Here is a 15,267-nt window from a genome sequence, read left to right as displayed (position 1 = left end):
TGACTGAACAGCCAGGAAGAGGATATGCAGACCTATACCCCAGCCTTCTCTACCCCAGGCAATTAGATGCCACGTGACCACAGAGGCTGTCCTGTCCAGGAGCTCCAGCCCAGAGGGTGAGGCTCACCTGGGGTTGATACCTGGCACCTTCTCGGCATTGGAGGCTCCTGCTCTGCTTTTGAAGGAGTCCCTCTCCACCCTCTTGCCCCTGCGTGACGGGGCCGAATCAGAGATGGTGTAGCCTCGGGGCCGCAGGCCACTGGGGGAGCGGGGACAGCTGGAAGGCATGGGACCCTCGGCGTGGGAGGGGCCCCGGCTGGCTTCGCCTGGTTTTGACCAGGCAGCGCCTTCCCCATCTAGGATCCCTGACTGTGACCGAGCCTTAGCCTCAGGGCTCAGCCGGCCAACATCAGCCTTGTTCCCAGGGTCCCCGAGGATGTCCTGCAGGGTCTGCAGTTCAGGTGAGGAGCTGGACTTGCTCAGGGGCTGCGAGGGCTGGAAAGAGAGGTCCACGGAGGGCCGGGCTGCCTCGGAAGAGACAGCCCGCTCAATGGGGATCCCCCCAGCAGACAGCTCCTCTGCGCGGAATGACTTCTCCTCCTGGCTGGAGGTTGAAGATGACTGGAAAGAACGTGATCCAAGAAAACATTCATTGTCACTGGGCCCACCGGGGGTTTACCTAGAGGCAATGAGGCCCCACATGTCCTCCTGCCCAGGGCCACAGAGCCACCAGCACCAAGCTGCTGATCCCCACCTCCCCCAGGACAGCACCTGCCTGTGCAACATGCTGGGCAAAGGAGCCAAGAACCCCACAAACCAAAGGATGCCACCAGTGAGGAGCCATCCCTGGATGGAGCTCTTAGAAATCCCGGTCTGAGCAGAAAGGACTGGGAGGAACAGGCAGCCATTTCTCAGGTGAGAAAGATGGGTTAAAAGACTCGCCCAAACCCTGGCTGGTTTGGTTCAGTGGATAGAGCGTCAGCCTAGGGACTGAAGGGTCCCGGATTCTATTCTGCTCAAGGGCACATGCCCGGGTTGTGGGCTCGATCCCCAGTGGGGGGTGTGCAGGAGGCAGCCGATCAATGATTCTCATCATTGATGTTTTTCTCTCCCCTTGTCCCTTCCTCTCTGAAATGAACAAAAATATATTTTAAAAAAAAGTTGGAGGGAAAAAAGACTTGCCCAAGTTCAGAACCAGAAAGCTTGAGAATGGAGGGTCCCTGCATCCGCTTGCCTGAGACCCTAGCCCTTTGTCTTGGCTCTACCCCTGCCTCAGCCCCGCCCTTCCACCTCAGCCCCTGCCTCAGTCTCACCCCGCCTCCCACACCCAGTGACTCAGGCTGAGATCTGAAAGCAAATGGAGAATACCCACAGGGCCCCTCAGGCCAGTGGCTCTGGTGCCCAGCGATACTCACCCTGCTGTAAGCTTCAGGGTGCCGACAGCGCCTGTCTGTGCCTAGTGTTGCCTCAAAGTCCTCCAGTTCTGGGGGCAGCAAACTAGCCTCGTCTGGACCTCCCTCCTCTAGAACCACGGCAGAGTCTGGAAGGACACACATGGCTGCTGGGTGCTGGTCCAGCACAGGGAGCTCACGTGGCCTCAAAGGTACCAGCCTTTTCCCCACGACAGGGCACAGGTGCCCCCAGCAGAACCTGACCCCAGGCCCTCCTTGCCTGTGGCTCTATGCCACCCCTGCCCACCAAGCCAGCTGGAGTGGGTGTGATCCCTGCCACAGGGTGACTCCTACACAGGCTCCAGGGGGTCAGGATGAGGGGTCATCTGGCTTCTCTAATCCCCACCACCCAGCTAGGGATCCAGAGAAGCCGCTGCTGCTCCTCCAGCAAGGCAGGGAGGCGAGGGCAGATGGTCCCCGAGGGGGAGGAACACCTGGGATGAGGCCCAGCTCAGGAGGAGTGGCTGGACCAGCCCCAGGAACTGGGGAAAGAGGCCTGAGCTCCTCCCTGCCTGGACCGGAGGAAAGACAGACTCGGAAGTCCCTGTGCAGACAACTGGGGAGCCCGTTCTGGGAAGCAGAGGCTTGCCTTCCAAATCCAAGCCAAACCCGAAGCCAGGTGTGCTCAGGAGAAGGCATGATGCCCCAAAGCAGCATTTCCTGTGCCAGTAATAGGGCCAGGGGCAGGGTAAGAAGCCACCAAGGGTTAGCTCAGCCCAAGGCCACCTGCAAACAGCCCTGCACATGCGCAGTTCATTAGCTACCTGCCAGAGCCCATCTGCACACGGCCCTTTTCTAGCTGGCTCCTGCCCACACAGGGGATCCAGGCAGACCAGAGTGCTGCCAGGTCAAACCCTCCCTGCCAGGGCCTGGGGCAACAGGCCAGGGGCCAGTCTGCAGGGTCCTCAGCAAGCCCATGACCATAGTAAAGGCATACAGCCCAATTTGTGAGTCCACAAAGCCAATCAGATAACCAGAGGCCAGGGCAAGGTCAGCTCGGCTGAGCCGCCAGGGCCAGGCTCACCCCCAAAAAGCTGTCCCCTGCCAGCATCTGTGGCTCAGCTCCCCAATGTCACCTCATCAAGCCCAAAGAAGGGGCTGGAAGGGCCCATCCAGCCTGGGAATAAAGCTCAGCCACAAAGGCTGAGCAGAGGGGTTCCTGCCGGCAAAGCAGACATTATGCACAGATATCTTCAGGCAGGGCCCTGATCCTGGAGGGTAAGGAGAGGCTGACAAGATCACGTAGGGGTGAGCGGAGGAGGGACAGTGAAAACAGCATCGATGAGGCAGAGTAGGGCTCTGCAGCAAGCACCAAGGAGATGCACGAATACCTGCCCAGGAAATGCTCCTGCGCAACTTTCCTTGGCAACTGGACTGGTACAGGGACAAGAAAGAGGCCACTGCAAGGGAAGCCAGCAGAGGAGACTGCACAGGTTGGGCAGAAAGAACAGGCACCACTAGACCTGCACAGACCCAGAGCCTGGAGAAAGGGGAGGGCCTGCAGCATCCGGGCAGGCAGGTGGGCAGGGTGCGCATGGGGTCTCATCCCTCCTCCTCAGGAACAGAGCTCAGCCTCTGAGCCCTATCTGTGGCCAGAGGCTGGCCTGGAAGGTCGGCCCCAGTCAGGCAGGCAGAGGCATTAGAGCTCACAGGCAAGCTCAGGCTATGTGCTTGGCGCATCCAAATCCAGACCCCAACAAAAGTGGGGCCACCCCTGTAGCCTCGCACAGAGCACCCCGAGGAGGGAGCAGGGCAAAGGCTCCTTACAGCCCTGCCCACATCCATCCTGTGAGTAGGACCAGCTGAGGGGACATGAAGTCTGCCGCTCCACCAGTGCCCAGTCTCTAAGGAGAGTCCCTCCTGCTGGAGTAGGCCCTGTTCCCCAACATCTGGGTCGGCAGCACAGGCATCCTCCCACAGGCCAGCCTCGTTGCAATGCCCGAGGCAGGCAGTACCAAGAAAGATTTGGGGACCCCGTTGGGCATGTGCCCACAGTGTGGCGGACCACACCGCCATCAGATGGTGTGCACCAGGTGGGAGACAGGCCAGTGCTCACCTGTGTTCGAACGTGGGGGTGGGGAAGGCTTGGCTGAGCTGGCTGCCGGCACTGACAGGGACTTGTACAGGGCCGTGTCGCGGCGCTCCTTGAAGCGCTCTGCGGCCATGAGGGCGTTGGACAGCTCCTGCAGCGGCATGTTGTTGATGTCCGAGGAAAAGGGGCTGAGTGGGTTCTCCAGGCTCATCAGCCAGCTGGTATTCCCTGAGGGCAGGCAGCACCCCTCAGGCTGCAGGTCCATGCATCCAGCCCGCCCCCTCCTCACCCCCGGCCCTCCCGGGGCAGCCCCTGTGCACTGTCCTCAAGGGCATGCGCCCGGAGCCTTCAGGGCTCTTCCTGCTCAAAGCAGAGAGTGAAGGACCCAGGATCCCCAGGCCGCAAGGTCCGAGTAACAGCTATTTGTGGTCACCCTTCTCAGTGACGAGCAAGCCTCTGCCCAGGTCAGCTCTTGCACCCAGACCAGGCTCAGGAGGCATTTCAAAGCAGCAGCCTCCTCGCCAGTGGGCTGGACAGGGCCTAGTTTCAGAGGCTCTGGGCTCTGTCCTCGTCCACACAAGGCTCTGATCCTGGAGGGTAATGACTCGGCCTTCCTTACTGAGCCTCCTCACATCACAGTATCTCACCTGACCCCAACCCACGTCCTCCTGCCCTACCTGGCCCTTTCTCACCTGGTCACCCGCCTCCCGACCGCCCACTCTCCAACGGGAACCCAGGGGGACTGGGCTAAAACACGAGTGAGGAGCCTCTCCGAGCCCCCATCTCAGGGCCTTGTGGCCCAGCATCCCATCCCCTTCACCACTTGGTCACCATCAGCCCAGACCATGACTGAGGTGCCTCCTGAACCTGCGCCTTGGCTTCTAAGTCCCCCTTTAACCCGAAACACCTGTCATAGTCTGATTGTCTCCCTGAAAATCATGTTGAGTCTCAACCCCCAGATCTCAGAATGTGCCTCTACTTGGAGATGAGGTCTTTAAGTGGGTGATTAAGGTAAAATGAGGTCGTACTGGTGGGCCCTATCCAATCTGACTGGTGTCCTCCTAAGAGGCGATATGGGCATAGACACATAGGAGGACATCAATGTGGGGACACGGGGAGGTGACCATCAATAAACAAACCAAGGCCCCAGGAAGAACCAGCCCTGCCGACATCCTGATCTCAGACTTCCAGGCTCCAGGACTGAGGAACTACATTCATTACGTAAGGCCCCAGTCTACGGCGCTTTGTCATGGAACCTGAGCAGACGGTTATGTTCCCACTTAGCCACCTGCAGCTCCCCACGTTCACCTCTGCAGACTTAGGTCAAATGCCCGTGGCCCAGCCGGCCGTTGCTCGCTCCTGTTTCCCCCTTGTGGGGAGCTGTCGCCCACTATGAGGTAAGAGACCCACGCTGGCCAGCACAGGCCGCCCTCAGTACCTGTGGGCCTCCGGACCAGGATCTCCGCCCAGCCCTGGGTCAGCAGGGGCACATAGGCCGCCAGGTTGGTCTTCTTCTGCACCGGGAGCTGGGTGCCGGCCGAGGCCTTCTCAGGCTTGCTGGCTGGTGCGGTCTGTGGGCCCGGGAAAGCAGGGCTGCCTGGGAAGTGGGAGGCTGGAGTGTCCAGGGCACCAATGCGAAGGCCGTGGCCCCCTGAAGGGGTTGAGGGCAGAAAGGCTGGTGACCACCTCTTGCCCAGTGCAAAGCCACCAAGCCGACCTGGCTGCTCCACCCAAGGCCCATCTGGCCAAGAAGCCCCACGTCAGTGCCCAGCACAGCTCAGCCCTCCCTGGGCATGGCCCTCTTATGGTATCGGCCTTAGTGGACCCAGGACCACAGGAAGGGGCCCCAGCTCCTGTCCCATAATTGGACCATGGCTTACTCAGCTGCACCTGAGAAGAGCCCCAGGGGTGAGCTAAGCTAAGGGCCAGGACTGCTAAGGGCTCAGGGGGAACACTGGCCACGAGAACAGAACCCTCAGCAGCAAGGGGGCTTGTGTTATAGCCGTGTACCAGGTACACACCTCTCCCACCCATGACGCGGGCTCACAGAGACAGCACCTCCGTTATTCAGGAACTGGGCCAGGCCTAAAGCCAACCACCTGGTCCCCTGGCTCTCAGGGGCCTGGCTGAGCTCAGGGATCTAGAGACACGTCTGTGAGGGAGTGGGGTGGAGGCTCACCAGACATGGAGCGAACCCGGTCCCGGGCCCCGAGGCACACCTGCTGCCCAGTCTGGGACTCCAGTTTGGCTGGTGCCTCCTTTGTCTGTCTCATGTGCATGCTGAGGTCAGAGCTAGAGACAGAGGGCCCATACAGAGTGTGACCAGGGTGCCCCATGGGCCCCAGACCAGCACAGCACTGTCCCATGCAAGCCTGGGCACTGTCAAGGTTGAGCAGGCCGGGGGCGGAAGGTTCAGTCACCTCAACTCTGGACTGCCCTCCAGTTCTCCCGAGTCCAGGCCCAGAAGCGACCGGGTTCCAGTCCCCACACTTGTTGTCACGGTGATAAGCTTATTCCCAACCAGCCAGGTTTTGGTCCTACCTCCGGCCAGGAGAAACTCTCCCACGGGGGATCTGAAAGCACAGGAGTACAGACCCCGCTACTGGACACCACCCGGGGGAAGCACTGGATGGCATCCTGTCATGCAGAGCTGCCCTGCCTGGGCCAACCCGAGGGAAGGAGCCCCACAGGCCACACCTGCTGCCACTACTTCGACCAAGAACAGTCACTTGGTCCAAGCAGTGGCAGAAAAGCTGGCCCTGTGCCCATCCTGCCCCAACCCTGGAGCCCGGCCCCCACCTCTTAGGGACTGCTGTGAAGTTGGAGAACACGTATCTGGCCATCATATCCAGGCATGTTTCTGTGAGCTCCAAGTGGAGATTTTTCAAGTTGTCATCGGCCTGGGCCATCGAGTTCTCATCTGCAGACCCCAAGCTGGCGCTCGTGAGGGACGTCTGGATCCTGCTGGAGGGAGGGACCATGGCAAGGTCAGGGCACTGGGCAGACCAAATTATCTACCACTGGGGACCAGAGATGGAGGCATGCATGTGCTGAGAGGGCCAAGCTCAGAAAGACCCCGCCAGTGCACATGGCCACTTGAGCCACAGCTTGGCAAACAGAGTGGACATGTCACCCCAGAGAGGAAGTGCAGGAGCTCATGGGAGACCCAGGCCCACTCCTGGGAGCAGAGGCTTAGGAGGCAGGAGAGACAGACATCCCCTCACCAAAGCACGGGAGAGTTAGGCGATGGTTTTGTGGCAGAAGTTTAGTCATGCAGAGACAGCGAGACCACGGGACGCACGCACAAAGATTGCATTCTGCCCACAGGGCCTCCCATCGAGGACAGGAAGGGTCTGGGCTTCGTGTGTGGCTCTTTACCCTCACACTCAGGTCACCCTGTGCTCCACATGCACCCAGTGACCAGAAGAGGGGGGCTTATGCAGGTTTAATTCTGATACAAATTCCACATCACATTTGCCATGTTTTGTGCATGGAAAAAAGCTAAGAGGGAGCCTCACTGACCACTGCCCCTCCCCCTGAGCCAAACCCCGTTCAGTGGAGGCCAGCCTGAGGCTGGAGCCCAATCCAGGCATCAGGGAGGAGGTGGGTCTCTGAGCAGCAGGACACAGGTCTGAAGGGGCTTCCAAGTGGAGAGGCAGGTATCCCCTGCTTAGTGCAGCCTGGCCTGGTCAGCACAAACAGTGACCCCGAGAGCCAACACCTGCACCCCAACACAACCGGGAGGAGGCCAAGACTTCATCCCTCAAAAATCCAGGCCTCCCCTGCCCCTCCCAGGTTGGCCCCTACCCCTATTGCCCTACAAACACCCCGCCATTCCCTTTCGGCTACCACAGAAAGCAGACCTTTTCTAGAAGAAAGCTCAAGAAGAACGCTCACTAGAGAGGACATGAAAAGCCAAACCCTGGAGAAGGTGCTCCCACTGCTTTAACTTGCAAAGGCCCCTGAGCCATGGGGACAGGCCTGCAGGAGGCTGCCAACAGACACTTGCTTCTGGCTCCCAGGCGGCCTGAGGAAGCCGTGTAGCCAGCCCGTGCTTGTTCGAGGCTTGGGGACAGAATGCAACCTTCCACCCCTCACTGCCAGGCTCCCTGGACCAAGGGCTGGGCTCAGCAGGGCAGCCACTGTGGCCAAGAGGTGCCACCTGGGCTCTCCCCCTGCTCCAGCCAGGGAGGGCATGGGTAGGCAACGAAGTCATGCAAGCAGCCCCATGCACCGCCACCCAGGTGCTCCCGCCTGGCAGCGCCACTTCACGGGCCAAGCTCCAGGGTCTGAGCCCCCCGCCCAACAAAGCCCACTACCTGCGGACCACATGTTCAGACACACTGATGCTGCGGCACCGGAAGGCATCGGCTGCAGAGCTCTCCTTGAATTCTTTGACGGGTGGAGAGTTATTCAAGCCTTGTTTGGGGGGTCTGGCTATCCTCAAACTACCAGGTGAGGAAGGAAGGCCCAAGCCCCGGGGAGCCCAGCTCCCGGGAGGGGAGAGCAAGCCATTGGAGGGATGAGGAGGAAAGGTCACAGGCCACAGGGTCAGCATGGAGAGCCCGTGGGTGAGATGAACAAAAAACCATGCCAGAAGCCAGTTAGCAGGGGGAAGAAACAGAAAACAAAAACGCATGAAAATACATCTTGTAAACATGACAGAAAAAGGTTTCACTCGTGATACCAAAACAAAGAACACCAGTGCAAACTCACTCAACGGGTGTGGATCTCACCGCACGGCAGATTCCAGGCTGTGCTGACCAGGTGTCCGCGCACCGAGGATGGCCAGCACTGCCAGCACAGGGACTAGGAAGAGCTGAGGCCCTGAGGGTAACTGTTCAGAGGCCAGTTCTTAACTAGTGGCCCCAGCCACCAGAGGCTTGAGAGAACAGCTTGTGACTTTAGGTCCCACGGACCTGGTCATTCTGGAAAATGCCGTATTCCCACTTAGGGAGAGCCAAAAAAGCTTAGGCAGGAGGTGGGGGACAGGAAGGGGGTAGCCGTTCAAATGAAATGCAAACAAGAACACAAGGCCTAGCACAGATCTTTGTCAGATTTGGCAGAAGCGGCTGCGATGGTAGAGCAGAACATGTCCCCTAGTTAGCCAAGGGCTGGGAAGTGAGTTCTGGAGAAAGGGCACCCGGCCCGAGGCCGGGCCGACCACAGGGCCCTGGGTCCCCAGGGGAGGGTGTTGGGGCCCTGAGGCTCCTCCCCATCCAGGCCAGGTGTTTGCTTCTCAGGAGTCACAGATGCCCTAATGCAACCCTGGGCTCGTTCAGCAGTCAGACCCAAACACAGATGTCCTACTTACTGCTGGCACCCTAATCCCCAGCTCAGCACCTCTTGCACGGGCCACCCAGGCAGGCCAGGACTGGCCACGGCCCAGCACGCGGTCTCCAGGATGCCGCAGACCACACGGCCGCTTGGTGAGAAGAGCTCTGGGCTCTCCAACTGAATGTGGAGCACTGGCGGCCTTCACAGGCCCTGCCCTGCCTCACCACCCAGGGCACCTTGGTGCCCAGCACGGCCTGCACAGGGGCCTACCCTCAGCCACAGTCCCATTTCCATTCATTAGCCTGGGGGCAGCCGGGCAGCCCCAGGCCCTGCATGCACCATGCTGGTTACAGGTCACAGCTCACAGCTCACAGACCTGCCCTGCCCCACCCGGACACCAGGCACACCCATGACAGGCTCCACACCTCTTGGGCCTCTCGTTGAGACTGGTGCTCCGTGCTCTGAAGCTGTCCTTCTCAGGGGTATCATCGAAAGACATGAGGACGTTGGAGCGCAGGCCCTGTCAGAGTGGAGCAGATCTGAGCTGGAATTGGGGGAACTGGCCCTTGAGGCACCCACATGCTTCTTCCCTGTGCACCTATCAGCCCCACCCAGGTATGCTGCCAACCGGGAGTAAGCTGCAGGTCTAGGACAGCGGTGGCAGCTCCTGCCCCCATGCCCACAGTGTGTCCCAGTGGGCCAGGCTCAGCAGAGCAAGTCCTGAGCATCGTAAGCATAGTACCAAACAATGCCCGACCCCTATCTCCATCTATCAGCCTGCTCCAGCCATGGACAGCCAACAGCAAAGCCAGTCCCAGCCCTAACACTGGCTTACCTTAGTGATAAAAGGAACAAAGTCTTTCCGGAAGGGCAGGCGGCACCTAATGAACCACATAGCTATGACATGATGGGCCAGGCACACAATGTACTGATTGAACCTGCAAGAAGAAAGTGCAGGAGCTCCATCCTGGCACTTGAGAGAAATGCTCCAGGAACTGGAAGCACAGACCAATTCTAGGGCACTGAGGTCAGCGTGGCTCTCTGCTCCAAGAGGCCTGGCCTCCCAGGGCACACACACCAGCACTTACTTGGAAGGGTTGGTATATGGCAGGGAGATGGCAAACACGCTCGCGTACTGCTCTGCTGCAAAGTTCCTGTAGAGGTGAGGCAGCCTGGCCAGAGCTGCGAAGCAAGGAGACAGCCAGTAAGAGAGCCCAGGCTAGCCCGGCAAAGGCGGGCCCAAGGCTGCAGCGGGCGCTGATGTTACCAGTCCTCTGTTGTTTCTGAAAGCCAGTGCTGCCATTCTGACCCAAGAGGGCTGCAAAGGAATAAAGGTCACAGCCCACCAAATATGACCTTCCACTGACCCTTGGCCCTGGCCCTCTATACCCAAACTGTGGTCCCTAGACCAAATCTGGCCAGTGGCCTGCATTTGTATGACCCATGAGCTAAGAATCATTTTTCCATTTTTAAAAGGGTTATAAACAAAATGAATGTACAACAGAGGCCGTATGTGGCCCTTTGCAGAAGTACTGGCCCTGTTTGGCTTCTGTTGTCCACACACCTGAGGGCCTACTTAGGGCCAAACGCACACTAGGATACTGAGAATGAAGGGGTGAGCGAGGCACCTTGAGTTCCTGGAAGTCACAGTCTGAGAGGCGAGTCAGCAAAGCCCCTCCAAGCTGTGGTGTGTGCTTTGAGGGGGACAAAGAGGAGGCTGTGAGAGCCAAGCTGATTGCAGGGGCCAAAGACAGGTAACAGGAAGCTTCTGTGCAATTTAAACTGACACTGAGGGGGGAAAAGGAGCCAGCCACTCAAAGGCCAGAAAGGAGGAAAGCATTCAAGGCACAGGTGCAAAGGCCTGAGGCAGCAGAGGGTGGCATGTCCCAGGTTCCCAGGAGGACGGTGCACCTACATGCAGCCACAGAAAGGTTACAAGATGAGGTCAGAGAAGTCAGCTCAGGGTATTTCAGGCAGGGCAGGGCACAGCCCCAAACTCAAGGGTCCACCCCACACACTCACACGCATGCACATGTGCACACATTTACACACATGGAGGTACAGACACTTACTTGACAGGAACTCAAGAAGTGGAATGGCCATACTGGCCGTGGCCGAGATGTGTGTGAGCTTCACAACCAGGATGGGCAGAGCTTTGATCATGATGTCGGGCATCTCCACGCTGCAGATGGCCAGGGCCACCACACACTGGCTGGCGCAGCGATAGATGAGGCCTTGCTCCAGGCAGTACACCATCTCCCGCTGTGGGCAGCACAGATGCCTCAGCACCAGCCCCGGACAGACCAGCCCTCTGTATCCCCTCCTGTCTGACAGCTGTCCTGGTGAACCAGGGCGATGTCTACCCTCACCCGCTCTAAAATGTTCTACACAGAAGGTCAAGGCTTATGAAGGTTAAGTGCCTTGTCCCAGGTCTCTGAGCATCTAAGTGGCAGAGCCACCAGCAGCTGACCCCACCCAAGCTGACTGGATATGGGGGCTACTCCAGTCAGATGCTTCCTGACACTTCCCCACCAGCCAACACCCTGGAGCCAGGACATGCTGGGCCCATCATCCCCTTGGTTCTGGGACCCCCAAATGGTTGGCCTAAATAAGCAAGAGGAGGTTCTGCCTGACACAATAAGGCCGCTAGGCCCACATGGAGCCTGGCAGTATCCTCCATGAAGACAGTAAGGCTGGGCCCGTAGACTAGTGCCAAGTGCAGGCTTGGGCCACAGCCTCAGCACAAACCACCTGGTGGCTCGAGGCCCCATGGATGATTTTGATTTCCTGCAGCTGCCCCACCCCTCAGAAATGTTTTGGGCCTCAAGGTTCTCAGGGAACCTTCAGCCCAGCCACACTACCTCTCAAAACAGGGCCAGCTCTGCCAAGAGGCTTGGCCACCTGTCCTGAAGCCGTAGCAAGGACAAGCCAGGCAATATTCCTCAAAAAGACACTTCTGCCTGGCCGGCGTGGCTCAGTGGTTGAGCGTCGACCTGTGAATCAGGAGGTCACGGTTTGATTCCCGGTCAGGGCATATGCCCGGTTTGCGGGCTCGATCCCCAGTGGGGGTGTGCAGGAGGCAGCCGATCAATGATTCTCTCTCATCATTAATGTTTCTCTCTCTCTCCACCTCTCCCTTCCTCTCTGAAATCAATAAAAACATATTCTTAAAATAAAAAAAAAAAGACGCTTCTGGGTGTGTTGGGCGGGGGAGGGGGACAATCAGGTGCTGCATTAAGCCCACACACCCCAGAGGAGTGCTCAGGAATGCCAGGGGATTCAGTGTCTGCAGTGCCAGGCTGGGCCAGAGCAGGGGTCCAGTGCGCACACAGGGAAGCAAAGCCAGGCCCCTTGTCCTGGCCTCGCAGCCACAGTAAGTTAGGAGGAAAATGTTGAGCCCATTTGCCTGAAGCAAACACCCTGAGGATCAGACAGGCACCACAGAGTTCGACTGTCACTCCCATCTGGTACCTGTCTGGCTTTGTCCAAGTAGCTATGGTAAGAGATCAATGCTGTCAGCACAGGAACCACAGCCAGATGTAGGTCAGTTCTGGAGAACCCTTCTGGGGTGCCTCGAAGTCGTTCGAGCGTCTTGGGACCTGAAAGCTAACAAACAAGGGCCAGATGTGAAGCCTTGCCTGGTGGCTAAGTCAACTGTCGGGAGGCCAGAAGTCCCTGGGAACACAGGCCCAGTGGGAGGAGGGTCAAGAGCCCAGGGGCCTTCCTACTTCCGTTTCCAGCCAAAGGTCTGCCTTTTCAGGGAGAGACAGGAAATGTGACTGATGTCCCTCTCACAGGAGCCCCAGTGAGGCAGAGCCATCACACTCAGTATCTCGAGTTCTAGGTCTACATTGGGGACCTCCCATTTTCTGCCCCATAAGCTGGGAAAGAAGGACGGGTCCTGGAAGCATGGTCTGCATTCTAGACAGAGATCACATCTCTGAAGGAAATGCTTTGATCATGATGTTGGTTTCACCACGCCGCCCAGGGCCTTGAAGCCTTTTGGAGAGAGAGGAACTATGCTGCAGCACCACCACCAGCGGCACAGGAACCCTTCAGTGAGTGACACAGGAAGCAGCATGTTACCATGGAGCACAGAGCAGAAGACAGCTGGTCAACGCTGCACGGAGAGGTGAAAATGAGGACCTTGTAACGCAGCGACTCCGGCAGCTTGCTGAGCACAAGCTTCAGCACCTTCCAGTCAATCTCCTGCAGGAAGAGGGGTCAGTCAGGGGGAGGTCTGCAGCCTGGAGAGGGGAGATGGAGTTTCCAAGTTTGAATCGCTAGTTGGAGCTGAATAGCTGGTGGGGGTGGGGTTTGGACCCTCTACTTCTGTTTTCCACATTTCTAGACAGGGTAACAGCTGCCCTGTGCCAGGCTGAGTGAAGGCCCAGTGCAGAGCCAACACTGCCTCTTTTTTTAGCTGGATCTGGAACTTCCACACACCTGGCTCCATCCTTCCCATTCACCCAACAGAGACCACGGGACTGCCTGCCTACTGCACGGAACCTAAGGGGCCTCACGGATGCCCACTCAGCACGATAGATAAGGTACAGCAGGAAAAAGCTATTAACCAGCTCCAAGGGAGCAGCAGCAAGCATCCCTCTACAATCCACGAGCCTGGGTAACTGCTGCAGGACTGAAGTCAACCCAGGGCCAAAACAATGGGAGGACACAGTCATGGCACCACCAGACCCATTTGGTGGCCCTCCCAACCTCCATTAGCGGTGACCACTGCCCATGAGCTACACCAACCGCCACAAACCCTGAAAGCCTTTCTCAGACCCCATCTGTGATAGAGGCCTTGACAGTCACAGGAAATCTCGGATGGTCCCCTTTAGCGCCAATGTCAGGCACCCCAGGGAACCTGCCCTGCCCTCCGCTGTAGCCCTCAGGAGCTCCCCTAGCCCATTACAGGCTGTCCTGCCCCTCCCTGCCCTGGCACACTGCTGTCCACTTCTTTCTTGCTGGCCCGTCAGGAAACGGGCCTAAACACTTCTGCCTCCCCAGCTCCACCCAGCTACATCTCTGCTAACAGAATTGCACCGACCCTACTTCAAAGCTTGCTTAACTCCTGCCCCTGGAACCTTCCCTGCCTTTCAAAACTGACCTTACTTCCCCTCCAGGTGCCCCAACCAGATGTGACTGCAGTCCCACAGGCCAATCTGTGCTCCTGAGGCCAGCCCTGCTCCATGATTCCAGTTGTCTGTCTATACACCTTAGTCTTGCACCAAAACCATCTCCTGGAGGCAGGAACGTCTCCACACCCAGCTCTGCACACAGCAGGTGCTCAACACATAGTTACAGAACTGCTGTGGAACCTCAGGGTAGAACCTGAAAACCAGCAACGAACTTCCCAAGGTCATGATACAGGGAAAGGAACTGTATGACACTCCGGCAGCACCAGTCATTGCTCAGTCTGCCATTAGGGAGCTCAAGGGACCAGCCAACTCACCTGCTTCAAGCACTGCAGGAGGACACGGAAGACCAGGGAGTAGGGCAGAGAGCCAAGCCGTACGGTGGGGCCTGCAGAGGCTGGGCCAGACAGCCCGGTGGGAGGTGACAGGGGGCCACTGGCCTTCTTCTCAGAGCCTCTCTCTGTCTCCCTGTGGAAGCAAACGGGAAGAGCACTGAGGCTGAAGCCCCCGATCCATAGGGTAAGAAGACCACTGGGCCCCTCAGACACACGACGATCCTTGGGGTGAAGAGCAGCTAGCTCCACCAACCTGCCCCGTAACCTTAACGCCATGAAACTGGGGAAAGAGGTCTGATAGTGGCAGAGGGAAGGTCAGCCCACACGTACATGTAGTCACAGAGGCAGTAGGGGCTAAACCGCACAACGCCATCCTTGGTGGGCAGGCCAAGGCGATGCAGTGAGTCGGCCCGCAGCAGCAGCAGGAAGTCGAAGGCCTGCAAGGAATAGAAAGCGCCATCCACAGAGCAGGACCATAATGGACCCATGCCCTCAGACCCACACGTTTCTCAAGAAAGGCTGCTTCCACTAACAGCAAACACACCCCAGCTTCTCCACGCAGACAGTGGCAGGTGGTGAGGTGCAGCATTCACGGCCCTCTCCCTCAGAGACCAAGGGCTCTGTGACAGTCCCATAGCAGATGGCAATGCTGTGGCCTCTCACACCATAGGTCCCTCCCCCAGGAAAGAGGAAAGGGATGCCTTTCATGCTGGCTGGAGAGCACTGCTTCAGGCCTGGAGTGCCGGAGAGCAAACTTCTGCTCAGGACACTGTCACCTCCTCCAGTGACAGTGGAGGAAGGGTCCCTTAACTGGGCTCCCTAAATGACAGAGGGCTGCCCCATCAGGGAGATGCCCTGGGGAGGGCCGGGCTTCTGTCTGTGACCTCGGCTCAGCCTGGTGCCAGCCTGCACAGTGGAAGCTCAAGGCAGTTTGTCCTGCCAAGCCCCCGACCCCACACAGCCACACCCTTTGCTGTAGGTTGCTGACAGACTCTGAAGCACCAGGAATGGAACACATGCCACCCTGTAAATTG

The 15,267-nt window shown here is 58.4% G+C and overlaps 1 protein-coding gene across 10 annotated transcripts in view; it reads right to left on the bottom strand.

The window, feature by feature from the left end:
- Window positions 1-15,267, bottom strand: part of TSC2 (TSC complex subunit 2) — a 36,569-nt gene that overhangs the window by 4,342 nt on the left and 16,960 nt on the right. For 3 of the 10 annotated variants that reach the window (XM_054714604.1, XM_028152963.2, XM_054714610.1), the window contains exons 18-33: window positions 14,564-14,670; window positions 14,216-14,366; window positions 12,847-12,969; window positions 12,232-12,366; window positions 10,833-11,022; window positions 9,849-9,942; window positions 9,596-9,698; window positions 9,186-9,280; window positions 7,803-7,931; window positions 6,283-6,447; window positions 5,904-6,056; window positions 5,663-5,775; window positions 4,922-5,134; window positions 3,508-3,711; window positions 1,416-1,540; window positions 128-621 (exon numbers count right to left, since the gene is read on the bottom strand). In XM_054714604.1, the coding sequence (XP_054570579.1) occupies window positions 128-621; window positions 1,416-1,540; window positions 3,508-3,711; window positions 4,922-5,134; window positions 5,663-5,775; window positions 5,904-6,056; window positions 6,283-6,447; window positions 7,803-7,931; window positions 9,186-9,280; window positions 9,596-9,698; window positions 9,849-9,942; window positions 10,833-11,022; window positions 12,232-12,366; window positions 12,847-12,969; window positions 14,216-14,366; window positions 14,564-14,670 (2,594 nt within the window). The remainder of the gene's footprint in view (window positions 1-127; window positions 622-1,415; window positions 1,541-3,507; window positions 3,712-4,921; window positions 5,135-5,662; window positions 5,776-5,903; window positions 6,057-6,282; window positions 6,448-7,802; window positions 7,932-9,185; window positions 9,281-9,595; window positions 9,699-9,848; window positions 9,943-10,832; window positions 11,023-12,231; window positions 12,367-12,846; window positions 12,970-14,215; window positions 14,367-14,563; window positions 14,671-15,267) is intronic. The other 7 variants (XM_054714605.1, XM_028152964.2, XM_054714607.1 and 4 more) reach the window with 4 other exon arrangements.

The sequence above is a fragment of the Eptesicus fuscus genome, chromosome 4, assembly GCF_027574615.1.
Source record: "Eptesicus fuscus isolate TK198812 chromosome 4, DD_ASM_mEF_20220401, whole genome shotgun sequence".
Taxonomy (NCBI): domain Eukaryota; kingdom Metazoa; phylum Chordata; class Mammalia; order Chiroptera; family Vespertilionidae; genus Eptesicus; species Eptesicus fuscus.
Note: the sequence above shows the minus strand (reverse complement) of the source record. Positions and strands in the feature narration are given on the sequence as shown.